This window comes from Poecilia reticulata, linkage group LG2, assembly GCF_000633615.1.
Source record: "Poecilia reticulata strain Guanapo linkage group LG2, Guppy_female_1.0+MT, whole genome shotgun sequence".
NCBI classification, from domain to species: domain Eukaryota; kingdom Metazoa; phylum Chordata; class Actinopteri; order Cyprinodontiformes; family Poeciliidae; genus Poecilia; species Poecilia reticulata.
In genome coordinates this window covers 13,566,800-13,593,672 of record NC_024332.1, presented here as the reverse complement: position 1 = coordinate 13,593,672, position 26,873 = coordinate 13,566,800, and the positions used below count along the sequence as shown (strand labels likewise).

General features: G+C 40.1%; 1 protein-coding gene across 18 annotated transcripts in view; it reads left to right on the top strand.

The window, feature by feature from the left end:
• neb (nebulin) overlaps positions 1-26,873 on the top strand; it is a 66,401-nt gene that overhangs the window by 30,591 nt on the left and 8,937 nt on the right. For 5 of the 18 annotated variants that reach the window (XM_017301918.1, XM_017301945.1, XM_017301942.1 and 2 more), the window contains 57 exons: positions 9-116; positions 202-306; positions 408-506; positions 615-716; positions 807-914; positions 1,449-1,760; positions 1,847-1,951; positions 2,058-2,162; positions 2,271-2,375; positions 2,472-2,579; positions 2,677-2,787; positions 3,112-3,309; positions 3,486-3,590; positions 3,688-3,792; positions 3,889-3,993; positions 4,083-4,190; positions 4,281-4,394; positions 4,524-4,721; positions 4,826-4,930; positions 5,027-5,131; positions 5,990-6,097; positions 6,183-6,290; positions 6,384-6,491; positions 6,580-6,684; positions 6,786-6,890; positions 6,981-7,079; positions 7,189-7,293; positions 7,603-7,707; positions 7,804-7,908; positions 8,018-8,122; positions 8,213-8,317; positions 8,406-8,510; positions 8,597-8,701; positions 9,346-9,450; positions 11,273-11,377; positions 12,871-12,972; positions 13,071-13,178; positions 13,806-13,910; positions 14,002-14,106; positions 14,197-14,301; positions 14,379-14,483; positions 14,595-14,705; positions 14,812-14,922; positions 15,017-15,118; positions 15,948-16,052; positions 16,476-16,565; positions 18,313-18,426; positions 19,233-19,337; positions 20,392-20,496; positions 21,903-22,007; positions 23,116-23,226; positions 24,438-24,548; positions 25,138-25,251; positions 25,489-25,593; positions 25,687-25,791; positions 26,013-26,117; positions 26,518-26,610. In XM_017301918.1, the coding sequence (XP_017157407.1) occupies positions 9-116; positions 202-306; positions 408-506; positions 615-716; positions 807-914; positions 1,449-1,760; positions 1,847-1,951; positions 2,058-2,162; positions 2,271-2,375; positions 2,472-2,579; positions 2,677-2,787; positions 3,112-3,309; positions 3,486-3,590; positions 3,688-3,792; positions 3,889-3,993; positions 4,083-4,190; positions 4,281-4,394; positions 4,524-4,721; positions 4,826-4,930; positions 5,027-5,131; positions 5,990-6,097; positions 6,183-6,290; positions 6,384-6,491; positions 6,580-6,684; positions 6,786-6,890; positions 6,981-7,079; positions 7,189-7,293; positions 7,603-7,707; positions 7,804-7,908; positions 8,018-8,122; positions 8,213-8,317; positions 8,406-8,510; positions 8,597-8,701; positions 9,346-9,450; positions 11,273-11,377; positions 12,871-12,972; positions 13,071-13,178; positions 13,806-13,910; positions 14,002-14,106; positions 14,197-14,301; positions 14,379-14,483; positions 14,595-14,705; positions 14,812-14,922; positions 15,017-15,118; positions 15,948-16,052; positions 16,476-16,565; positions 18,313-18,426; positions 19,233-19,337; positions 20,392-20,496; positions 21,903-22,007; positions 23,116-23,226; positions 24,438-24,548; positions 25,138-25,251; positions 25,489-25,593; positions 25,687-25,791; positions 26,013-26,117; positions 26,518-26,610 (6,411 nt within the window). Of the gene's footprint in view, positions 1-8; positions 117-201; positions 307-407; positions 507-614; positions 717-806; positions 915-1,448; positions 1,761-1,846; positions 1,952-2,057; positions 2,163-2,270; positions 2,376-2,471; positions 2,580-2,676; positions 2,788-3,111; positions 3,310-3,485; positions 3,591-3,687; positions 3,793-3,888; positions 3,994-4,082; positions 4,191-4,280; positions 4,395-4,523; positions 4,722-4,825; positions 4,931-5,026; positions 5,132-5,989; positions 6,098-6,182; positions 6,291-6,383; positions 6,492-6,579; positions 6,685-6,785; positions 6,891-6,980; positions 7,080-7,188; positions 7,294-7,602; positions 7,708-7,803; positions 7,909-8,017; positions 8,123-8,212; positions 8,318-8,405; positions 8,511-8,596; positions 8,702-9,345; positions 9,451-10,705; positions 10,808-11,272; positions 11,378-12,870; positions 12,973-13,070; positions 13,179-13,805; positions 13,911-14,001; positions 14,107-14,196; positions 14,302-14,378; positions 14,484-14,594; positions 14,706-14,811; positions 14,923-15,016; positions 15,119-15,947; positions 16,053-16,475; positions 16,566-18,312; positions 18,427-19,232; positions 19,338-20,391; positions 20,497-21,902; positions 22,008-23,115; positions 23,227-24,437; positions 24,549-25,137; positions 25,252-25,488; positions 25,594-25,686; positions 25,792-26,012; positions 26,118-26,517; positions 26,611-26,873 lie in introns of all 18 variants that reach the window. The other 13 variants (XM_017301932.1, XM_017301927.1, XM_017301922.1 and 10 more) reach the window with 9 other exon arrangements.

Below are 26,873 nucleotides of genomic sequence, written 5' to 3'. Positions count from 1 at the left end.
AATGCCAGGTCCAGGTCAACGACTTCAACTACAGGACTTACCTGCACCAGTGGACCTGCCTGCCGGACTCCAACGACGTCGTCCAGGCCAGGAAGGCCTACGACCTCCAGAGCGACGTGAGTTACCGGAGATGCTTTTGGAAAGTGTCCATTTGTTATTTCATCACTACCTGCTTTAATTAAATGAACGGTTTCCCTCTAGGCTGTGTACAAAGCTGACATGGAGTGGATAAAGGGCTGTGGGTGGATGCCACACGAGTGTGTAGATGTTGTAAAGGTGAAGCATGCACAGAAGATTCTCGCTGATGTAAGTTTTACACACGACCATCCTCACACCCCCTTAAATATGTACCACGTTACATGCATACATTTTGTATGTTTTAGATTTAATCTTGCTTTTGTTCACAGAGAGGCTACCGGGTCAAGCTGGACGAACAGAAGTTCACCGTTCCCACCGATAGAGTTGACTTGGCCTGCGCCAAGAATGCTGCTGAGGTCTTAAACGAGGTAACATTTTTTCTGTTTTCTGAATTTGTTTTAATGCTTCGTTTAAAATTCCATTGCAGAGATGTCACAGTGTCACATATGTCTTGTTTTTTTTTTCGTTCTTCTCAGGCCAAATACCGCGAGGCTTGGCACCAGGATAAGATCAATTACTCTTTGGTCGACACTCCCGGTCTCGCTACGGCCAGAGAGGTCGCTAAAAATATTCACCCGGTAAGGTTTGTTACACGTTTCAGTCACTTACTTTAATTTTCTACCGTTTCTGGATTTATGTATTTTTTTTTCTGTCTTCCCTTCATGTAGAAACTGTACACTGAAGCGTGGGACAAGGTGAAAGCCACTGGATACTTCATGCCTGGAGACGCCTTACCGATTAAACAGTGCATCAATACGACTAAAGTGCAGAGTAAGGTGAGTGGAGGGAGTTTATTTCACACAGGAAGAGTTTGTACAGGAATTGGTGTTGGTATGGAGAAATTAAGTACCGTATTTTCCGCACTATAAGGCGCACCGGATTATAAGGCGCATAGAATAGGTTACAAAGTAATATAAATAAAACACAGAAAATGACGGAATAAATACATACAACTTTAAATCTTGACAAATTATAATAGTCTTATTGCATGTGTTTTCTTTTACAGCTGTTTATTATTTTCATTTTTTTATATTCATTCACATTCATTTGAATCTGCATTTACCTCTAACTTGCTGCTAGTGCACACAATAAAAGATATTTCTATTGTATTGAATTGTATTCTATTCATTCAAAGATTAGTTGAATTTTTTTTATATTTATCATGAGATGTGATTTTTGCTGCAATAGATTCCAACTATCGATGTAGTTGTGCTAAAATTGATGACTTGACAGCATGTATTACAGTTATCTCCTGTTTACCGTAAACAAAATGGGGTTAAGAATGTTTGTTTTTTTTTATTATCTTGTAGCATAAGTACCTAGAGTCGTACCGCAAGCAGGTCGGCCACCACATCGGAGCCCTGAGCGTCAACGACGATCCTCTCATGGTGTTGGCCATAAACTCAGCCAAGATCGCCAGCGACGCTCTGTACAAGAAGGACTTCAACAAGTCCAAGACCAAGTTCAACCTSCCWGYDGACATGYTGAMCCTTGAACTGGCYAAGAAATGCCAGRTCCAGGTCAACGACTTCAACTACAGGACTTACCTGCACCAGTGGACCTGCCTGCCGGACTCCAACGACGTCGTCCAGGCCAGGAAGATTTACGAGCTCCAGAGCGACGTGAGCAAACAAGCGACGAACTTTTGTATGAATCCTTTAAAACGTCAAAGCTTTTATTCCTAACTCGTTGTGGTTTCCGTCTGCAGAACGTCTACAGGGCTGATCTGGAGTGGATTCGGGGCTGCGGCTGGGTGGCGGCCGACTCTGTCGATCACGTCAAAGTCAAGAAAGCCCAGGAAATACTCAACGATGTACGGTTCTGTCAGCGCATCCGAAGTCTACTATTTGTTTGAGTTGTTGTCATGTCGTGGTTCATCTTGGTGTTGTTATTTTTTGTTTGTTTCTTTTCATCTGCAGAGGCTTTACAAGCAGAACGCCAAAGAATGCTTTGGAAAATTCAGCCTGATCGTTGATCGTCCCGAGATCATTTTGGCAAAAATAAACGCCGCCAACCTCAGCGACGTATGTAATCGAGCACTTGCTTAACGTCATAAATTAAAGTTTAAAAAAAGAGGAAAAATCAATCAATTAATAAATGTTCATTACACTTTTATATTCTTTTTCCCACAGCTCAAATACAAAGAGACTTTCAATGCAGAAAAAGGTCATTATATCGGCTCAGAGGACACGCCTCAGCTGGCACATAGCAGGGAAATGGGCAAGACCATCAGTGAGGTAACGTGAATCTGCAGACTGAGTCGCTTCTTTCTCCACCTTTACTTTGGCTTCAAAGTTTTATTCATGACATTTTAACTCTTTTTCTCATTTTAGAAACTTTATAAATCGCAATGGGACAGCACTAAAGCTGCAAGCTACAGCCTGAACCACGAATACATCCCGTTACTGAGCGGCAAGAAGGGCAGGGAGATTGCCAGTGACGTAAGTTTTTACTCTTTTCTGCTAAAAAACACTTGTGATTGTATGTTTTCCTCTGGCTACATGTAAATAAAATGAATACTGCCATTGTTTTTGTTAGGTGAAGTACAAGGATTCTCATGAAAAAGCCAAGGGCCACTACATGGCTGGGACCCTGGTCGACTTCCCCGAGGTGATGCGCTGCGGCCAGCAGGAGAAGAACAAGGGACTGGTAAGATGTTAGCTAAATTCCACTTTAACTATTTGCAGCAAACCTTAGAAGCTTGAGGATAAGTTGGTAAACATTAAAAAACAAAGAGTTTTTCGTCATTGTCTAGTGGAAGGAAAGCACGACCCTTGTACAAGTTTGTGTAGAAAAGAGCAAAGGCACAAAACAGGAATATAAATCAATTCATATTTTGTCTTTTGTAAGTTGCTGATTAAGTACACTTTCTACTTTTGCAAAGAAAGATAAAGGTGTTTTCTTTCAGTTACGTTTTTGGCTGAAGTTGGTGCTTGACTCTTCCTTCTTCTGTATTAATGTGCGTCTCTACAGAGGGTCTACCAGAAGAACTACCACCAAACCAAGACCAAAATCCACCTCCCATCTGACATCATCGCTAACCGGGTGGCCAAGCGCTGCCAGGACATGTTGAGCGACGTCCTGTACCGCACCCACCTGCACCAGTGGACCTGCCACCCAGAGCAGGAGGACGCCATCCGAGCCCGGAAGACCAACGAGATTCTCAGCGACGTAGGTCATCCTGCTGCGTCTTGATAGGGTTGTTGTCCAAACGCGTCCCGTGAATTTTTTGAGATGACAAACGGAAAACATTCCTCTTGTTGCCATAGTCCCTTCTAAGCATTGAGAAAGCAAAGTCTAATTTATGACTCTATTGAGAAACAACATGTACCAATGCAATTCAACAGGTGTTCTACAAGGACGACCTGAACTGGATGAAGGGCATCGGCTGCTACGTCTGGGACACGCCAGAGATTATTCGTGCTAAGAAATCCTACGAGCTGCAGAGTGAAGTCAGTATTTTCATGTTAAATGGTTCGTTAAAATCTATTTCAGAGAGAAAGATAAAAATATGATTAACTCCAAAATATTTTCTTTGTTATATTCCAGCGTAAATACAGAGCTGACGCCAAGAAAGAGTTTAACAACTACTCCATTGTGACCGACACCCCTGTGTACGTGACCGCCATCCTGGGTCACACCTGGGCCAGTGACGTAAGTCGGCATGATTTTAAAAAAATCATTGTAAATTTGTGGTCTGGAAAGAAAAAAAAAAGGCATTTATCTTTAATCTTAAACTATCTTTTCTAGCTGAACTACAGGGAGGCTTATCACAAGGAGAAGCACATGTACACCACAGTTCTGGACACGCACGATTATGCCAGATGCCACGATTTCAAATTGTTCTTCAGCAATGTGAGTAAAAATAATTTTTTTTAAAAAGTCTCACGTGTAAAAAAAGTTTTTAAGATGCACTGGAACACTTTTCAATTTCCTATCCGAAGAAAAACTACACAGCCGCCTGGGATAAGATTAAGGCAAAGAGCTACAAGATCCCAGCTGACTCCAACGCCTTGCAACACGCCAAACAACAGAAGGTCGTTCTCAGCCACGTAAGTTGAAGTTCAGCTCTTATCATAACCAAGAGGTGGTTTTCTTTAAAACTACTTTGTGGGACTGTATGGATCTTCTTTTTTCTTTAGGTCAAGTACAAGGAGGATTATGAAAAGTTCAAGTCCCTCTACAGTCTGCCAAAGTCACTCGAAGACGATCCTGCTACTGCTCGTTGCGTCAAGGCCGGAAAGTTGGTTCTGGATGTAAGATGATTTTTTTAATTAATTTTTTTTATATATCATCTGATCACCAAAAGTTAAACCATCTTTGTCAAGAATGACTCACGGTCATGACAAGCTCAAAGTACAGCGTCTGCCACTTGTCCCATTCAGCGTCTGTACAAGGAGAACTACGAGAAGACTAAGGCCAAGAACCACATCCCGCCGGACATGCTGGAGATCCTGTCCGCTCGCAACACCCAGTCCACCGTCAGCGGCATCCACTACCGCAAGTATCTGCACCAGTGGATGTGCATGCCTGACATGCAGATGTACGTCCAAGCACGCAAAGTCAACGAGCAGCTCAGCGACGTGAGTAACCGTCAGACGGATATCTGGTTCACTGGCATCTCTGAGTAGAAAGAGGTGAAGAGGAGGTTAATACAAAGTGCTAAATAGAAGTCATCCCCGCCCAGATCTTCTACAAGGACGACCTGAACTGGCTGAAGGGTATCGGGTGTTACGCCTGGGACACTCCAGAGATCCTCCGTGTGAAGCATGCTGGTGTCCTGCAGAGTGAGGTAAATGGCTTTTAATGTATTCATATTTAATTTAATTTCACATCGTGGCTTATCACTTGTCTTTTACGCTCATTTGTTTTTTGTTTTTCATTCCAGACCAAGTACAGAGCCAAAGGCATTGAGTCGTTCAAGGAGTACAGCGTGGTGACGGACACTCCTGTGTATGAAACAGCCAAGCAGAACGCTCAGAACCTCAGTGATGTAATCATCTTCATTGTATTATTATTATATCATGTTATGAAGTTACCGATTTTCTTGATTCACTTTCTAAATTAACATTTGTTGCCCAGGGTTTCTACTATGTGTAATTAATCGTGGCACACCGCCATGGCAAAATAAAAGCCGTCACACTTTTTTTTATTTATTTATTTTAATATATCTTAAAACAATATGAGATATATGAATGCATGCAGCTCTGGAGAAAATGAAGAACCCTCTGCACTGAACCTCATTGAAAACCTCCTGGTTATTCCACCAAATACTGATTTCTGAGTTAAAACATTAGTATTGTTGTTTCTAAATGAACATTAACTTGTTTTCTTTGCATCATTTAAAGTCTGAGAGTTCTGCATCTTTTTCATGACTCATGTCTCATTTTATGCAAGTAAAAACTAAATATTTGCTTGATATTTAGGAGACATGTTGTCAATAGTTCATAGAATAAAAGAATAATGTTCATTTTATTCTAACATGTACCTATGAAAAGTAAACTCAGAGGAACCAATAATTTTATGTGCTCTCTTCATTTTTTCCAGAGCTCTACATATAGCCCATATTTGCACACTAACAAGAATCAGAGTCTGAAATGCATTTAAATATGAAATGTTAAAATTTATGCTATTTTGAAAAGACAACGCTGCTAACTTCTGCCTTATGTTAACATATGCAGCATTTGAGTGACAGTAACATGGTGAATTTATATAATTTGGCCATCATGCACAATGTTTCAGATACGTTTTGAAAAAATATATATCCTTCATCGTTCACCACGCCTGATGATTTCATCATAAACACAATCAGCATCATCAGTCAAATCGGTTTTTCCTTTCTTCCATCCAGCTTCACTACCGTTACGATTACAACGCCAATGTCAAGGGCAAGCACACCTCCCCTGCTGTTACCATGGAAACGGAAAGAGCCCGCCTGGCCAATCACATCCAGAGTGACGTGAGTTAATCTTCCACATATTTTTCTTACGTTAGCATACATCGTGAAATAATCTCTCTGAAACTTGTTTGACGTCTTCTGCTAGAACTGGTACAAAGAGGCCAACAAGAGCTTCATGCCCACTGGCTACTCTCTGCCCAGCGACACTCCGCTCATCAAGCAGGCCAAGATGAACAGCGTCGTCACCAGCAACGTGAGTGTTCAAACTCTCGACAGCAGTAGAGGAACGTGTCTTAAGGTGTTGCGGTTTAACCTACATTACACACGTCGTTTCTCACCTGTTCAGGCGAAATACAAGGAGGCCTTTGAGATGGTGAAGGCTAAAGCTTACACTCTTCATCCGGAAGGTGTCAACTTCGTCACCTCCAGAAAGGCTCACAAGATCATCAACGACGTAAGTGAAGAAACGAGCGAAGAGGCCCGTAACCCGTTGAGTGATCATTTCACTCAACAAAACGATTCCTGTCTGCTCTCGTTCTCAGCGGCTGTATCGTGAGGCTTACCACAAGCAGAAGGACAAGATCCACACAACCTATGAAACTCCTGACTTCAAACAATTCAAGATGAACCAACAACACCTCAGTGACGTACGCCGCCGTCATCAACGTTGTTCACTTTTCTGGTTTGACCGAGTTGAGAAGATCTCCTTTTTTTTACGCGCCCGTTTTTTTTTTTTGCTCCCCACTAGCTGTGCTACAAGGAGAAATACTACAACAGCCGAGGCCAGCTGATCTCCATGCCTATAACGCCCCAACTTATGCACTGTCATCATGTCAATGAGATCACCAGCGAGGTATCGTGCAAGAAAAACAGACGTGATTATTCCCCGCTTCTTCACAAAAATATGTTCTACACCCAAGTTTGTTGAACTTTGTCATTTTAGCTGAAGTACAAAGAGGATCTGATGTGGCTCAGAGGCGTCGGCTGCTTCCTGTACAACACCCCGGAGATGGTCCACGTCCGGAACATCAACAAATTCAGGGTGCGTTGGAAGAAAAGCTCCCATTGCATTTTCAATGTTTGTTTTCGGTGTGCTTTCTTCTTTTTTTCCAGCGGCGGTTCTTTCATATCGCCTGTTTTTCCTTTTACAGACGAGCTACCCGTTGGACGCTAAGAAGAACCTGTCAAACTACACCGTGGTCCTGGATACGCCTGAGTACAACCGCGTGACTGAGCTGAAGACTCACTTCAGTGATGTGAGCTGTTTATGGACAAGTTTTTTTTCTTTTTTACATTATTATTTTAATTTTATGTAATTGACAAACGCAAACTATTTGTTGCTCCAAACATTTGACCTTTATGGAAGAAAATCATTAAGATCATAAAATTCATACATGTTTTCTTCAGTATGTTTTTTTATACTCTGTTAAGTCAGATTTGGATCTACTGAGCTCTGCTAGCTTTATTTAATGTGCAATATCCTTTAAAGGTTTTCAAAAGTTGCATGTTTTTTATGTACGTTGGAGCGGGTTTAATGTTTCTGTTTCTTTCTTGTGTCTTTTCAGCGCATATACAGAGCCCAGAGCAAGAAGGACATGATGAAAGTTTCCTCCATTGCAGATTCTTTGGACATAAAGAGAGTCAAGTGGGCCCAGCAGCTGACTAACAAGGTAAGCTGAGACACGTCTCTGGTCTTTATTTATTGTTTTCTCTACTGTAATATATTCTGATTGTTTATTTTTATTTATTTTTTGTTGTTTCTACAGTACCAGTACACAAGTCTGGCATCAAAGGAGAGAACTCATTTCACTCCAGAAATGAACACTCCTAGTATTCAACACGCAAGAAAAATGAAAGTGGTTTTCAGTGAGGTAAGCGCTCCAGCTTCCTCTAATGTACTTGATAAATAAGGTTACCTGAACCCATTGAAGTTTTCTAAAACGAACATCTAATATGTTGCGTCTTCTGTTCTCCACTCAGAATAAATACAAAGCGCAATATGAAAAGATGAAGCACAGGTACACTGCTATCGCTGATACGCCTATCCTGATCCGCTCCAAGAAAGCCTACATGCAGTCTAGCAATGTAAGTCTTTGTTAGAAAATGTTTTCTGATTCAGAGCTTAAATAGGTATTAAATAAATTACCTTTTTTGCACATTTTCTTCTCCCTTCAGTTGCGTTACAAGGAAACCTTCGAGCTTTCCAAGGGCCACTATCACACCGACAAGGACGCCCTGGACATCGTGTGCCACCGCAAATTCACTGACGACATCAGCGAGGTCAGCGGTCGAAACGAGCTGCTCTAAAATGACCGGTTTTCCATCTAGAGGTGGATGACTTGCGACTCGCTCCGTTTCTGCTCCACAGGTGAAATACAGAGAGAAGTACATCAGCTCTTTGGGTACATGGAAGTCCATTCCTGACCGCCCCGAGTTCTTCTTCAGCAAGATAGCCAACGATAACATCAGCAACGTGAGTATGCAAAGCTGCACCCAACAGGAGGACTGACATGCTGTGCGATATCTGTGTGAAACTCTTGGTTTTGTTTGTGCTTTTAGGTGAAGTACAAGGAGGACTTGGAGTGGGTGAAGGGTATCGGGTGCTACGTTTGGGACACTCCTGAGTTGGTGATGGCTGATAGGAACAAGGCTCTGTACAGTGAGGTGAGGGAAAAATTCATTTCATATACCGTAGTTTTCAGACCATAAGCCGCTACTTTCTTTACCCGCTTTGAACCCGGTGCGGCTTTTCTATGGATTTTTCTTCAACCACCAGGGGGCTCTTTAGCAGGAAGTGAATCATTGGAAGTCAAAATTAGAAATCAAAGAAGAAAGGGCTAATTTTCATTTAGAACAAGCACATGCTAGCAGCAGGAACGACAGAGAAATGTTTTCAAACTCAATCCCCCTCATCATGGAAACGACACAAAGAAGTTCATATGATGCAGCTTTTAATTTGAAGGCTATCGATCTGGCAGTACAGGAGGGAAATGGAGCCGCTGCACGTAAAGTCGGCGTGAACGAATCCAGGGTTCGGTGTTGGAAACGCAGGGCTGCGTCCTTAGTAAATCCAGCTTATCTTATTTATTGTGGACAAGCAGAGATACGAGCGGTTTATATCCTGGTGTGGCTTATATATATACGTTTCCAATTAAAAACAAACAAACAAAAAAAAAAACGTTATAGATGCAGCTTATACTAAGATGCGCTCTACAGTCCGGAAAATATGATATTCATGTTTACAACAAGAATACATTCTGTTTGTTTTCAACCATCCTTTTATTTATTTTATTTTTATTTTTTTACAGAGACTCTACAAAGCCTCATATGAGAAGAACAGAGGAAACTTCAGATACACATGCGACACGCCGTACTTCGAGGCTACAAGGAACGCCTCGGTTCTGATCAACGACGTGAGTCCTTCCCTTCTATTGCCTCAAATTATCTCATTATTATCTGCTCTGAAATGATCAATCGTGTTTATCTGTCTCTTTGCTTCTCTCTTGGACTCGCTACATGGAGGTAAAATAATGTAAATGTTTTTATTTTATTAGATTTTTTTTGCTTACATCACTGATTCTCGACTTTGGGGGAGCTATGCTTTTTTGTGAAATCATTTCGTTGAACAGGCAGCCTAGGTGTCTACTTTTACACATACAACTACCTTATCTCAAGTGTTTTCATTTAATTTTAATCATATAAAATAGTAAATAGTTTGGAAAGATATTAGTCAGTTTTTTTTTACATATTGGTACAAACCCGATAAATAAAACTGGGCCTTTATTGACAAAGGCCCAGTTTTTTATATCCATTTTATATCCATTTTTATATCCATCTTGTTGCAGGTTGTTAGGGGAGGAAGTCAAAATTAGAAATCAAAGAAGAAAGGGCTAATTTTAATTTAGAACAAGCACATGCTAGCAGCAGGAACGACGGAGAAATGTTTTCAAACTCAATCCCCCTCATCATGGAAACGACACAAAGAAGTTCATATGATGCAGCTTTTAATTTGAAGGCTATCGATCTGGCAGTACAGGAGGGAAATGGAGCCGCTGCACGTAAAGTCGGCGTGAACGAATCCAGGGTTCGGTGTTGGAGACGCAGGGCTGCGTAGTGATGGTGATGTAGCTCGGGAATGTTGGGATTTAAATGAAATAGAGAAGCAGTGGAGAAGTCAATGGTTTGTTTTTTTTATTTCAAAGTGTCAACAGGATAGGGAAATATATATAAATACTAATATCAGTTATCGACCATTGCAGCAATATTTGAATTGGATCAGTTCATATGTCATCAGCCCATATGTTCATATCCATGCATCCTAGTAAATGCACTACATTGTTGCAAATGTAAATGTTGGAAAATGGTTGCTTGGATACCGATGGGATTAATTTCAAAGATGATAACATGCATCCCATCCCAGGACAGAGTTTTTTTTGTCGAAGCAAAAAACAAACAAACAATAAAGGATTTCTGGGGGAAAATATTTGAGAACCACCTTCAGCTGTTTTTCAGATGCATATTTCACATTTTTGTCCATTTTTACAGCAACATGTTATTATTTTATATATTTTTTTACTTTTGTTGCTTAAAGTTTGCTGACATACCAGAGACGCCGTTTCTTTTTCCCCCTGACATTTGTTTTTAACAACCTTCTGAAATTCTGAGCAGAGGATCTACAGAGCTAATTATGAGAAGACCAGGGATAAGTTCACCATAACCACAGACGATCCTACATACCAGCTGGCCAGGGAGAACAGGAAGATGAGCCAGGTAACCGTCCCGGACGTGCCGGGCGACCGGGCGGCCTCACCGTCCGCCGCTCGCACCCGGCGCATGAGGTCGTCGACAGACCTGCCGATGGGGCTGGTCGCCGCATGGCTGTGATGGGCTCCTCTGTATCGTTGTCTCTCTTCCTATTTGTCCCTCGCAGGTTCCTGTAATCCATGCCACTCAAACAGCAGCTGCTGTCTTGAGTGAGCATGACCTGTTTGCATCTGTTCCGTGAGAGAGACAGCTTGACTTCACAGGTTATCTAAATCATTTACACTTCGAACCTGGCTCTAGCGAAGGTGATCACTTCTGTCTCTCTCTCTGGAGACAGATGCCAACACTCGAGTGTCTTCCTCGGATTTCCGGAGCATTCCTCCAGTCCCTCCCAGTGTTGTTTCTGTCTCCTAGTTTGTTCTAAACTGTGGCATGCTTTGTGTGGATGTTCGTTATTGTGTGTGTGGACAGAAAATGTATAAATCCCGAGCAAAGGATCTGCTAAAGAGTGGCTGCAATGAGTTTCTCCGCCCTGACATCCTCACAGCCCTTTGCCAGTCGGTTATGGGCAGCAAGGTAAACCGTCAGAGACCAGTGAGCTATTGTAACCTGTCCACAAACACACAGGAACCGCGTTCATGATGTTAAGTTATTAGACAGTTATGAGATTGTGACATTTTTCATTTCAGCTTCACAAACTAGTGCTTTATGTGCCCAGAGTGCACCGTGTTGTGACGCTGTTTGACTTTTTACATTGAAATATGTTTTTGGATTCAGATGAAGTCTGCTGGTTAAGGGCTACACAAGTTGACAAAAAGATAACATTCTGTTCAGAAATGGCCTAAATAAAGTCTGAGCAGGTTAATTAATTAGTCATTTTTGAATGTATGTTTTATTCTAATAAGAGGTATATTTTTACATGAAAATTTGAAAAGTCAAAATAATGCGATTTCATTTTCTTGCCGTATCACTTGGTTTTCAAGTTTCGTGACGTTTCTTTTAGAGATTGTTTCTCTCTTCCTGGTGTTTGTGGACATTGATTTTGTTTTTCATCCATTTAATCCTCCTAAAAGTGGCTCTAAGTCCATGTATTCCCCCTCTTTCATTTCCTAATCCCTTCATCACTTCCCTCTCATTGTCCGTGTTTTACAAAGAGTTAAAGTTTCACTATGTCGTTGCACAGTTGAGACCAAACACAGAATCACAAAATGAGTTTGTCACCTTCTGCACAGCTTCTACATATTTATTGTTATATTAAATTAGGTGCCGATTTTAGCTTCTTTTTCTACATTTTTTAAAATTGTGTACATTTTTGCTATGTAGCATGTTACCAAAGCAACATTACATTGCATCACCAGAGGTAGTCAAAATTCAGAAAAACTGAGCAGCTACTTTAACGCTCCTAACTCCATGAGAAAGTCCAAAACAAGGGATAATTTATAATTCTGCTGTGGTTTTATGTAAAAATGCATTATTTTGTGGGTGAACTGTGACGTAATATTAAGTTTAGCTCAGTGAGAAGAGCAGCTGGTTAATGAGAAGAATGTGAGTGCTGCAGACTTTCATCACCCATCAGTGGTAACTTGTGTTTAATCGTCATCATTGTGTCTGTATGTGGCTCACAAAGCATGTTTTTGGTGAATATTGTGCATGCTAAGACTTCACTTGGTTCTTTTTAATGGAAGTTGATATGATGTTTCTGACTTTTCTTTAATTGGAGTCAGATAACTATCCAAAAAAACCGGAAAATATAACAATAGTAATAATCTAAATTATTACTAGAATTTAGTATTGTAGTAAAAAGTTTATTACAATAATAATCTTGGATAAATTATTACAAGTTTATTATTGGACTATTTCAATTTAATCTAAAATGTTAAGTATATGTAAGACATATGTTTTTAATTATCTTTGGCTTTAAAGATATTTCAAATAATTTTGTTCTTTTTTGGATAGTTTCTCTTTGCGTTCATAAGTTAAAAGCAAAAACAATGCCAGATTTGAATGTTAAACATTTAATACGCYGCCTTTTTATGAGCGAATCTAACTTTACCCGTCCTTTTCCTCAGTGGAAGTACAGGGAGCAGTATGAACGCGCCAAAGATAAGTTCACGTCTGTTCTGGAGACTCCTGAGTACGAGACTCACAAACGCAGCAAGAAGATCACTGATGTAAGTTTTAGTGGAGTTTCCCTGTCATCTACTACCAGTTTTTATTTTTTATTTTTTTAATAATTTCTGTTACCAAATTATTCTTCATCTCTCCTTAGGTCATCTACAAGATGGAGTACAACAAGACCAAAGCCAAGGGATACACCTTGCCTTATGACACTCCACACCAGCAGCACATGAAGAAGGTCAAAGAGATCACCAGCAACGTAAGTTTCACTCTAGCAACACATTTCTACATATGTTTTAGGATACACTTGTAGTGTTTTAGATACTCCTTGTATCTAAAACACTACAAGTGTTTTAGATACAAGGAGTTATCCTTGTATCTAAAACACTTATTACTATATGACAAAACTGAAGCTGTAGTAGCCTGCATACGTTTACATACTGCACCTTTAATGTAACAAATGGAAATATTATGGTTAGAATAGGGAATATTTTATTTATTATTTTATTTCAGCAGAAATACTAATGTTATAGTTTCTACGTGAATGTGTCTAGTGTCCAAAATCTGCAAGGATAATAAGGCCAATGTTAGCTGGCTAATTAGTCAGGCTATCTGCTCAGTTAGCCAGCCTTTAGTTGGCTGCTTAACAAATGTGCAGCTCTCAGCTTCCCATCTGCAGCTTTAAAACGCCTGTCAGTGTGTTTACTCTAAGCTTCATGCAGCTGAAGGAAGCCATTCGCTTCTTTCTTCATGCTTTATGGCATCCCATTTAAAAAGATTTCAAACCGTAGCAGCGCTGCGGTGAAACATTTGGTAAAATCTCATGACGATTGGCCACAACCAGCCTATTCTTTCTTGTAACTATTTATCTTGATTCCTCTTTCAGCTGAAATACAAAGAGGTGTATGAGAAGAGCAAAGCCCAGATCAACATGGACCCAGAGGCTCACGAGATCCGTGCTGCCAAGGAGGCCTACAAGAACATCAGCAACGTAAGCATCTACAGAGAGATAACGATGCTTGTTTGAAACACAAAACACCCTAGCAACAGTTAAAAAGTGCTTCTTATGTTTCTGTTATTAGCTTGACTACAAGAAGAAGTATGAGGCAACTAAGAACAAGTGGATCTGGACAGCAGACAGACCAGATTTTATCAACGCTGCCAAAAACTCTCTGCAGCAGAGTGATGTGAGTCCATTGTTGTTTTTTTTACATAAGTGTAATTTCTACATCTTTGTGCACTTGTCAGTGTTGACCTAAATATAATTTCACTCACAGGTTGAGTACAAGTACGACAAAGAGATGATGAAGGGCTGTGTGATACCTGTCGCGGACGACAAGTACACTCTCCTGTACAAGCAAAATACTGAGATGGCCAGTGACGTAAGTGGTTCTTGTGAAAGTAATCTGAGTTTAACAAATGAAACGGGTCACATCAACGTACCATTCACCTTCTTCAGGTGAAGTACAAAGAGAAGTACGAGAAGACAAAGGGCCACTACGTACCTGTTCTGGATACTCCTCAGATTCTCCACGCCAAAGCCGTGCGCACGCTAGTATCAGAGGTAAGGGCCAGTAAATAAAAGCGTACTCCGTTATTTGCACACTTTATGTTTGGAGCAAAGCGTATCAACACTGGGTGATGTGAGTCCTCACGCTTCCACATCCATTCTCAGAGCAAATACAAGCAGGAAAGCAAAAAGATCATGCAGTCCGGCTCATTCACCAAGCTGGCTGAGACCCGCGACACCGCCCACAGCAGGGAGGTCAAGAAGCTGATCAGCGAGGTACAACGTTTCTTTTACATTGTACCCAAATCAGACAATGGTGCCCAAATGATCTCCTCGTCCTGAACTGCGTATATGAAACTCTCTTGTTCTCCCAAACGTACAGAAACAATACAAACAGAAGTTCGAGAAGGAGAGAGGCAAGTCGGTGTACAACCAAATGATCGCGCCACCTGATGTTCAGCATGCCATGGACGTGGCGAAGAGTCAGAGCAACGTGAGAGTATTTCTACACAAACGTTTGTCTTTTGAGGTGCTGCTCGGTTTTTATACTGTACTTTCTCTCTGTCTCTCTCTGTATCGTTTCACAGGTCGCCTACAAAAAGGATGCCAAGGCCAACCTGCACTACACTACTGTAGTGGACCGTCCTGACATCATGAAGGCCACCCAGGCCGCTAAGCTCGTCAGTGATGTAAGCGTCAAATACACGTAGAAATCTTTTTGGAGAAAAAGGTTGATTCGATTTGAGCAGGTGAAAGTTCAAGTGTTGTCCCTGGACTTGTTTGTTTTTTGAATATGTAGAAAAAATACTTAAATGTCAAAACTTTTGTTTTATCTGTTCAAGAGAGTGGGGTGGAAGTATAAACGTATCAATGTTCCCACTCCTTATCCGCCGTCACATGCATACTCTGACACGTATTACATGTATAATCCATACATATGACAAATAAACCTGTACTTAACAGTTAGCAAATCAATATATTTTCTATTTAATTTAATTACAGAGGATGAACAATCATTATATCTTCTAATTAATGAAGAAATATTATTTAAAACAATGGTATTTCTTCTAATATAATGTTTCTTCTAAAATATAATGCTAATGGTTTTATGCTAGTGTTGAAGCTAGCATTAAAAATGCTAGTTTTAATGCTAAACACTAGCATTAATCACAAAAATACCAACAATAATTTAATTTTATTAATAATAATAATAATATAGTATATGCAGCAATAATCATATGTTTTTGGTTAATTTAAATGATTCAAATCACGTTTTACTTTAAGCACTTTGAGATATTACTGCACAAATTAAAGTATTGTGAAAAACAACAGTCTTCTTTGATTAGCTTTTTGTGTTTGTTTTCATGAGGCTGTGACCGCTCAGCCACGCTGACCGCCGTGTCTTCAACCGTCGCACGTCGTTCCCTGATGTCGATCTGAAACCAAAACAAACCCACCGGTGCATCAGCTGAGTTTGTGTCTGGTGCGCTGACTCTTGTTTCCTCCTCCGTCCGTCAGATCGGTTACCGTGAAAAGGCTCGCGAAGAGGCCAGTCGTGGAGGCTCCCTGATCCACCGGCCAGACATCGCTTTGGCAACCCACGTGTCCCAGCTGACCAGTCAGGTACAATGAGAGAAATAAATCATGTTCTCTTCCTACATCTCAGGATACAGACACATCTCACCCCTTCTGCTAACATTTCTTTGTTTTTTTTTGTTTTTTTACCTCATTGGTTTAGTTTTCATTCTACCTCGCTGCAGTAGATGTGATGCTTTTAGCAGCACTCCTCTTGGCACAACGACTGAACCAGCAGCTCTCTGATAGTGCTTCCTTCGTATTAAAATCCATGTTTTAATCTGTCACTGTGACTTCATAATGTTTATTCATATTTAACATGTCTAACTCCATCCTTAAACCTGACCTCACGTGTCTCTCTCTCCTTTCTCCACTCCTCTTCTCTCTTGCTAGTCATCCTAATCTCTTTCCTCTCATCTCCTCCCATAATGTCTTTGTCTCCTCATTCCACAACCTCGCTGGGCTTTGTAGGTGGAGGGCAAGGCCTCCCTCCATGGAGCAGCTTCCTATGATACCCCACTGATGCGGCACATTAAGAAAATGAGTGCGGTGACTAGTGATGTAAGGAGGCGCATGTCCTAAAACTGAAGGGATGCTGCTATCTGTCTGTCCCTTAAAGTGAATTGTATTTTATTTTTTATTATTATTTTGAGCTACAGGGGTGTAAAAACACTTTCTTTTTTTAATCCAGTGTATGAAACTATTTTGTGCCTTGATTTGTCTTGCTGTTTGTTTGCACCCTTCAGTTCTGTGTGCATCCCTTGTTTTCCTCAGTAGGACAAGCTGTGGCTCAACACTAAGCCTAGAAAATGCATTAGCTGCACTGGGATTCAGGCTGTATTTGTTTGGATGTTATAAAAAATAGTTTCAGGTTATTCTTCCTTGTGTTTCTGATAGATCACAGACTGAAACTGAAGCTTTTACTGCTGTATTTTTCTGAAGCGTTTGCTGTAGCTCAGAGAACTTTGCTGGGATTTATTTATGATTTGAACACTAGAGGGCAGCATAACCTTGTAGACTTCAGCTCAACTAAGCTTTGGGGATGCTAATGAGTCATTTCTAAAATGTTTATTGTATTCACTTGTTATTCATGTTCTTAAAATATTCTTTGTACACAACTAGTTCAGTGGAACATATTAGTCAACGTTTTTTTTATTTCTTATTATACATGAATTGAAAACAAAACTATCACCTCTACTGGCTATTAAATGAATCAGTTTGTTCAGATTAAAAGCATCAGAAGTAGATTTAAAAATATACTTTTTTTAACAAATCAACAATGCTTTTATGTTTAATAGCTAAGAGATAAATATCAGCTGGAACTTTAAAAAATTATTGTTTTTACATGTTTTACTTTTCCTGTCACTTATCAGCCTTTGGTTGGGGTTAAATATGAAATGTATACATGGAATAATAAAAAAATTTATGTTTGCATGCACAGAATATTTAAAGCACCAGGTACATTTATTGTCATCCCCGGATTAAAAAAAAAAAAAAAATAGTGCATGATTGCTTAAGACAAATTCGTCTTTTATTCCAGGAACATAGTCTCAAGCTGAAAAAGGTTTCAAAAACTTTTAATTTTATTACATTTACTTCTGGGTTAATTACCGTATTTTTCGGACTATAAGCCGCTACTTTATTCTAAACTTTGAACCAAGCGGCTTAAAGCCCGGTGCTGCTTTTCTGTGGATTTTTCTTCAACCACCAGGGGGCGCTTTAGCGGGTAAGTGAATCATTGGAAGTCAAAATTGGAAATCAAAGAAGAAAGTGCTAATTTTCATTTAGAACAAGCACATGCTAGCAGCAGGCACGACGGAGAAATGTTTTCAAACTCATATGATGCAGCTTTTAAGTTAAGGGCTATCGATCTTTTTTCCAAAAATAATTGTAGGTGCGGCTTATAGTATGATGCGCTCTATAGTCCGTAAAATACAGTAGATGCTTTCAATAAAATCATAGAGGGTACAGTTGTTGGTAACTGTAATTATTTTCGTCACGATGAGTAAATGTACACAGCTTAAAGGTTGGATTGATGAAGAGTAGATATTACGCCCAAACGAATGTTTTTCACCATACAGATTCAACCGGGGGTCACAATAAATGTGGACTGGTACTGTCCACAGATACCAAATGTTACACAGCATGTCCAAGGCAAGGAACGTGTAAGAAATCTGAGTGACTAATCCTTTCGGATACACTTGCGTACCGTGTCTTTGCGTCACTTCGAGTCTGTAAATCCACTTGTTTTGTCCCGACTCGGAGCTCGCGCTGACTTCCAGTATGTGTCGCCTTTCTGCCTTACCAGGTGAGGTACAAGGAGAAGTTTGACAAGGAGATGAAAGGAAAGAAACCTCAATTTGACCTGAAGGAGAGCAAGATTTACCAAACCCTGAAGGACGCCAATGACCTGGCTAGTGAGGTAGGTAATCCCAGAACCGGCTTCACGTCCGTTTCTGTGTGTGAACACGTGGAGGTGGCTGTCGAGCGGCTCCTCGAAGTTTGAAGGAATATAGCAGAGCATCAAGGATCAAATCACGTTAGGGGTAGAATGATTTGAATGAATTTTACCACCTAAACGCATGACAATGTTTAAGAATTTGCAGTCTGGATTATATGGTCTCATTAGTTAATTGTGATATTTATCATAATGAGTGTTAAAAGGTTGCGAAATTTACCAGATGATGAAGTACCAAGTATGTTTTGTTAAAAAAAAAAAGATTGTTTGTGATTTTAAAAAAGAGCTCTAGTTTGATTGCTTATCAATTAATCAAATAAATCACATTTTATTTGTATAGCACATTTCAGCAACAAGACATTTCAAAGTGCTTTAGATCATAAAAGCACAAAGTCCTGCAACATAAAATCAACAATCAAAACATGACATTAAGTCAAGTGCCATTGTTAAATTCTTAATCGATTGTTTCAAAAGCAACTTTAAACTAGTGAGTTTTTAGTCGAGATTTAAAGGAGCTCAGTGTTTCAGCAGTTTTCTGGAAGCTTGTTCCAGATGTGTGGCGCATAGAAGCTGAATGCTGCTTCTGAGGAGTCTGGAAGGTTGTCCTTTAAAATTATCAAAAGTTTTCAAAACCCAATGAAACAAACCAATGAAATCTTGACTAAACTAAAGTTAATTTGGTAAAAAAAACACCTCATCTCTGATTTCACGTCAGCTGACAGAGGTTGGGTGCTCACTGCGTTAAAACTTCGTCTCTTGACGTCTCCCAGGTGAAGTACAAAGGCGACCTGAAGAAGATCCACAAACCTGTGACTGACATGGCCGAGTCTCTGTCCATGCAGCACAGTCTGAGCACCAGCAAGCTCTCAAGTGACGTAAGATACCATCATCACCACCATCATCATCATCATCACGATTTAACCCTTTCCTGCTCCCACCCCGGCTGCCTTCTTCCTGTCCTCCCTCAGTAGTCTGTTGAAACAGTAACAGAACCAATTAGAAGCTTGTTGTAAACCATTCACCATCGCATACAGACTGAAACTCTAGGACCCTTCATCTAAACACTCATAATCTCACAGACCTCATCTGGTAGTGATCCCGACCCTCCTCACCTTTAACATCTAATGCTTCACTTTTACTCCTGTAGGCCAAATCAAACTTTGATTAAGGATCGCCTAACATAAATTACGTCTATCGATCATTTTACATCTCTCCATTAATGGTTGAAGTTAGCGTTTCCTGCTGTTTATGATATTTACAGTGCCTTGCAAAAGTATTCCTGCCCCCTTTTCACATTTTGTCATGTTGGAATCGCAAGCGTCACGGGATTTTATGTGATAGACCAACTAAATGTAGTGATTCATTCATAAGTTGAAGGATAGTTTTCAAATGTGTTGCAAATATAACTGAAAATTGTTGCATGCATGTGTTTTCGGCTCCCTTTACTTTGAAAAATCCTTTTTAAATTCGCCAGAAGCCATGTAGGAGACATAACATGAATAAAGAAGAAGAAAAAGAAGGTGTTAAAAATGCTGAGGCCACAAAAAAATTGAGACAGGGGAGAAGATTCATCTTCCGATGGGACAAATACAAATAAAATGGTTTAGCTCAAAGCTTGTTCGTGTATTAGAATGGTTTAACCAAAGTCCAGACTTAAATCTAGCTAAGAATATGTGACAGAGTCTGAAACTGTATATCCTCTAACCTCAACCATGCATAATCTGTCCTTGTACTTCACAATTTGCTCTACTTTGCATTGGTCTATCGCACAAAACCCCAATTAAAAAAAACCCTAAAATTTTATTGTGATAAAGTGTGAAAAGTTGTAGGTGTGTGAATACTCCTGCAAGGTCCGGCCTGAGCCCTTCATCTGAAATGGAGCAGGCTCTGGCCAGACACGTCTGCTTTAATGTACTGAACTCCCTGTAGTACCGCTACAAGAGGAAATTTGAGGAGAGTAAGGGTCACTACCACATGATTCCTGACACACCAGAGCAACTTCATCTCAAGGAGGCCTCTGAGCTGCAGAGCAACGTAAGTGGTACAAACTGCGGGGACCAACAAACACTTTGCCTTCCTGAAAGTATCTTCCAGTTTGTCTGAATTTCCACCCGACACTAGGGATGTCCCGATCAGTATTTATTTTGACACCTACAAATAAATTCTGCTCATTTAAAACTGCAGATATTCCCAGTTTGATCGTGTCGCTTCTCTGTCCTTTGATCCTGCTTACTTTGTTTTTACACTGAAAAGCTAGGCTGAAGTTAGCAATGCTAACACACACACACAGTTTGAATATGACTGAATATTTTACTGCTGGTCATGAGCAGACAAAACTCACAGGAAATGTTCTCTTGCTTCACAAACTTAGTACTTTTTCCTTGAACATAGTAGAATTTAATGACCGGTGTTTCAGCTGCTCTCTGCACTGCGCTCAGTTACAAGCAGCCATCTGGGTCACGTGAAACAGACTGAGACGATTCTGCAACGTCACACTAAAGAGGAACACAACTATCATTGTTCATGTCAAACTCAAGGCCCGGGGGCCAAATCTGGCCCGCCGCAGCTTTTTATGTGGCCCTCTAGACTCTAATGTGACACACAAATAGCCAAGCCAAGCCAAGTTTATTTATATAGCACTTTAAAACAGTTCCACTGACCAAATAGAACCGTCAAGAAAACGACCTGCTTAAATATCACTTTATCAGTCAAATCAAACCAGTTTTTATCTATTTTTTTTGCCTCCTGCTTCTTGCAAATTCACACAAAACCAACAAATCGCTGCACTTTTTATAAATAATACTGTGAGTTCGTTTCAGATTTTTGGATCTAAGTGACTGTTTTCTCCCACCTGCAGGTGGTGCTATTTCTTACTTCTACCAAACAGCTGCTTAAGATTTACTTGATAAGCTATAATCCAAAATAATATTTCTAAATTGATACCCCAAACACTTTGATTTTTATTGGAGAAAAATAAATCACACAAAAAAATCACAAAATACTTTAGGGACTTAACATTATTTAATTTTAAGAATTTTTAAATATTTTTAACAGTTTTGTTAGCAGGTTTAGTCATACATTTTGGCCCTTTATTAACATTCATGGTCTTGATTTGGCCCAAAATGAAAATGAGTTTGACACTCTGACTTTAGAGCAATAAAGTAATGAGCAGGTTGGCTAGAGAGATTGTGCTAATATTGTGCTAATTGGACAGAAAAACATTAAAAATATATATTTTACATTAGACCTCAATCTAACACTTGGGATTGGATTGGGACATCCCAACCTCGTACATTGGCTTAAATGTGAAAAATATACATGCAGATCTGAATCTTAGGATGAGAGAGTCTGCACACTAAGTATATTTCTCATGCCAACTTTTAGATAGCAACATTTAAATCAAACTTGTTTTACACTGCGCTCTGTTTGGGCTGTTTCAGGTTAAATACAAGGAGAAGTACGAGAAGGAGAAGGGCAAACCCATGCTGGACTTTGAGACTCCAACTTACGTGACGGCTAAGGAGGCCCAGCACATGCAGAGCCAGGTAAAGACTCTCCTCAGGCTCCTGCTGAAAGCAGCTGCAGACGCCAGCTTCGCTTCAACGACTCCGTCGAGTCTCAATAGATTCAAAATGTAGAGCTCCTTGTTGGCAGCTTCGAAGCTTTTCGGTTGGTTGGTAATCGCAAACTTACAGAAGTTGTTGGAAGTACTGAAGAATGATTTAGTCACTCTGTTTTGATTTGTAAATGACAGTTTTGACACCTACAAACAATCATTCTTGCATTCATTGTGTGTTTTTTATAGCCAGCTGAGCTCAGAATATAATTCAACCGAAAAGTGTTGAAATTTGAAATGTTTGATTTTAGTTACGATGCCAGGAAGTCAGCAGTAAAACGTATCTATGGTCTTCCTAAGAAGCCTGATGTAAAGACGCACAGCCGGCACTAACAATACACAATTTAAGAGGCCGCTCAGGTTTCCACTCACCTCCAGGAGTTTCCTTTGAAATGGTCACACAGTCAGGTTTACAATTATACAGCTTGAATCATCTGTGGTCATCCTGCAAGTTCTCAGTACTTATTCATTTCTGAACTTGAAAAGCCATGGCTAAGATCTTAAAAAAGTTATTTTAATGCTTTAATACACGCTTAGTTTATCCAAAGTGCTTTCAATAAATACATTTTGTTATAAAATGGTTGAGGAGTCAAAAAATGTAACATTTTCAGTTGTGGTGTGACAATATTTACCACATCGGTTTTCAATCTGTTACTTCTATTTTACATATTCATGTTTTCATTTACTCATTACCACCTATATTGATGATTTATATATTTTTTTAATTGTTGTTATTTGAAACTTGGATGTTATTTAGTGCAACACACACTGTTCACATGCTGTCAGTTATGTGTGAACTGGGAGGATTTAGCCTCGGTATCAATTAATCTTCAGTGATTAACTATATACAAACAGTCGCTCCCAAGTTACTGTGTTCAGATTTCCGTCAGGCGTCTCACCAGAAAGGCTRAAAAATGTYMGTTTTTGGCGGCCGCTTGGCAAACGACGATGCTGTAGCTGCACTTCAGCCCTGCTCTGCCTGCATGTGTTTGTCTGAGCTCTGTCTGTCTGTCTGTCTGTCTGTTTGTGGCCAATAGAAAGACTATAAGAAGGACTATGAGGAGTTCATGAGGGGGAAGAACCTCTCAGGCTTGGAGGTCACCCCTGCCATGATTCATGTCAGACACGCCACCAAAATAGCCAGCGAGGTAACAGAAGGATGGTTGATCCCGTTAATTTGCCCCCTTCTTCTTCCTCATCATACTAAGACTGTTCCACAACCGAAGTCCCTCTCTACCATCACACCTTTTATCCTCTGACTTTTCCTTTTCAGGGGTTTTATTTATTTATTTTTAGATGCTTGCTCGTTTGACCCAACAGCACCTCCCAACCCCGCCGCATGCTGTGCAGAGACATTAGTTCTGCATCCACTGACGTCTAAAGCTCCTCGTTTCGCCGTCAGTCTTTATGTATGAGTGCATGTGACGGTTTTATTGAAGAAGTGATGTTTTCTGTGAAATGCTGTTTTCAAACTCTGTTATGTGTTTTATTAGGGCTGGGCGATACGGCTTCAGAATAAAAGATCTGATATAGATATTTTTTTATACCAGATCTCATTTTAAGTTGTTTTTTTTTCTCTCGCTTTTTAAAAAAAATATTTTTCAATCTTTTATTTCAATCATCATTTCTGTGAGTTGGTCGAGCGTTGGGGTCAGACTACGAGATTTATTTTATTTGTTGCAATAATGTAGTCATAATATTAGTAGAATGAAGATTTTACTAGAAGATTATCTTAAAATTATGAGAAAGAAATTAATAAAAAAACTTGGGATGTTATTTTTTGTGTTGGAGTTCTCATATTAAGACTTTATTCTTGTCTTATTTTAACTTTACTGCCATATGACTTTATTCTTGTGTTCCTACAGCCATATTCTTTTCATCTTATGGCTTTATTGTTGTAATAAAAACATTAAGCTCATCTTATCCTGACTGCTACATTTGGTCATGGAGTTGATTGAATTCAAAGTCCAAACACATATTATCTGTAAATAAGACGATGATGACATCACTTTGAACTTTTTTTTTTACTTTGGCGAAACAAAAAAATGAAATCCAAGTTTTTCCAGAAATTAAATCTTCAGAATTGAATTGTTTAAATGAATGTATCGCCCAGCCCTCTGTTTTATCCTGTAAAATGTGTTTCATCTTGTCTATTTCCAGGATTCTTGCCAAAGTCAACAACATCTCCACTGAAAGTGTTTCTAGCTGTAATAATATGAAAGCAACTGTCTTTATTTTTTTTTTAAGTTGTTGTTGTTGAGATTTTGGTGACTTTGAGCCCTGACTGTCCGTATGCCTCGGCCTTGCCTGCCTGTGTGGCCGTCTCTGCAGTCTCTCTTGTCTTTCTTCCATGGTGTAGAAAGAGTACAGGAAGGATCTAGAGGAGGGAGTGAAGGGTAAAGGGCTAACAGTACTGGAGGAAACTCCGGAGCTTTTGAGGGCAAAGAATGCCACTCAGATCCTGTGTGAGGTACGACTGACCAAGAGCTGATGGCGATGGCGTCTCGCTCTCCTCTGACTTCCCCTAACACTCCCCCCCTCCCACTCTCACCTACGCTGCTCGCATCGCCTCACTTCCTGCTTCCTGCTTTTTGACAAGACTAACGTTCCATCGCGCTTTAGTTTGAAAGAATTTTCCTCAAATCTTGTTTTCCTCTGTGTATCTTTACATCTTTTTTTTTATATCACTTTGTGTGATAAAAACTTGAATGTGCTAAAAAATTTGTAACTTTCTTTAATAAATAAACATGTAAAGTGTTGCATTTTAGTGGAGTTAAACTAAAATTTTTTGAAATTCGTTCGTCGTATTTGAATTGATCTCAACAGAGAACTAATTATGTTTTAGCATCCTCTTGACTATCTTAACTCTTTTTTTATTTATTTAGCAGCTTTATTGGAGCGCCACACCTTCCTCCATCCCTAAATCCTGTCGCTAATTCCTGCTAACCTCCTCTGTTCCCCGTCCCCCTAGGGGTTTTGCAGCCTTCCTCAGTATGACAGAGTAATCAGTTTTTATATATCTGTTTGGTGAATAACAAAGCTGCTGTTTGTATTTGCAGAGGGAGTACAAGAAGGCGCTGGAGCAGGAGATCAAGGGCAAAGGAATGTTGGCTTTGGCTACCGACACGCCGGACTTTATGCGAGCCAGGAACGCCACCGAAATCCTCAGCCAGGTCGGCTCTGAGCAACATCTGCTGAATGTGTCGGGGTGTCTTCAAAAATATAAATACCTTTGCCAAATGTGTCACATTACAGCCACACAATTCAGTATATTTGATTGAAAGTTTGTCTTAAAATAAATAACACAAATTAATGAGTAACATTGGAGGTTAGAGTGTTACTGTGACAAAATCAGACACCGATACTTTTGCGAAACACTTGATCTAAGACATGCATGCCGAAATCTGCAGACCAAGTACAAGCAGATTGCCGAGATGGACCGAGCCAGCTACACCACCGTCATCGACACGCCGGACATCATCCATGCTCAGCAGATGAGGAACATCGTCAGCCAGGTACGCTGCCGCCGAAAACGGACCTGCGAGTCCGTTTCGACCCCCCCGTTTCCCCCCGGCGTGCCTTTCAATCTGCTCATGTTGTCGAAACAGAAAAAATACAAAGAGGAAGCCGAGAAGACGATGTCTCACTACGTGCCGGTCCTGGACACTCCAGAGATGCAGAGAGTCCGTGAAAACCAGAGGAACTTCAGCACCGTAAGTTAGAAAAGTCGCCCTCCGTCCGCTCACCACGACAGTCGCTTTTATATCCGGTGACGCCGCCTCGGGTTTGTAAAGAGATGTGAAGATCCTTTTGTTTCTCTAAGTCCTTTTTCGTGTTGTTCACCTTGTTAATCAGTGCGATAGAAACAGTGTTATTTTCCACTTTTGGCTACTGTGAAACGTTTTAACCACGCCGTTTTCCCTTCTTCTTATAGCATCAATACCAGATTGACCTAAAAAACACAAAGGGCAAAGTGTCTACTGTTAAGGACACTCCAGAAATGCTCCGTGTTAAAGAAAATACAAAGAATTTCAGCTTGGTATTTATTCCGTGATAGTTTTCTCTTTTTCTTTTTACCGTTTTTGATAACCTACTTTTACATCTTTAATCTTTTTTGGGTTTGTCTTTCCTCATTTTAACAAACTCTGACATGAAGCTCTCATCTCTTTGGAACGAGTAATTACATGATTCTTTGTTAAGATACAGCAACTAAAACTCTCCTGTAGACTAACGTTTAGAGCTGCTAGAGCAGAGCTCGTGTGTTTCCAGTTGGGATCTTTGTGTTTTGTTGTGTGCTTTGAATTTGTTTTTCTGTTTTTTTGTGTTGTTGGCGTGTGCTGTCAATGTTTTGTTTTTGCTTAAATCAGAGATAATTTAGAGTCAGATGGAAGATCAGGCTAACTTCTGGTTCATGCTTCTCGTCCCACTTCCACACAAAGATTCATTACAAAGAAGACGTGGGCGGAGGGACGGCTCTGCCTGAAACCCCTGAGATGGAGCGAGTAAAACGTAACCAGCGCAACATTAGCACGGTACTCCAGCGAGTGACCCGCCCCCCCCTCCATCGTCTCGGTTCTCCATCCATGCTCCCTCATTGTCGAGCAACTGGGAATAAAACTTGAACTGACTTCATATTTAATATCTTCTCATGAACATTTCCAGTTCAGCTTTTCATATGAAGCTAAATTTTTCTGCTGGTTCTCTTTGTAGATTTATTTGTTTTGTCCTAATCAGAGGATGAAGCTAATGAGCTAATCTGGCGAAAAATCTAGCGTAGCGGCTTTCTTCCACTACA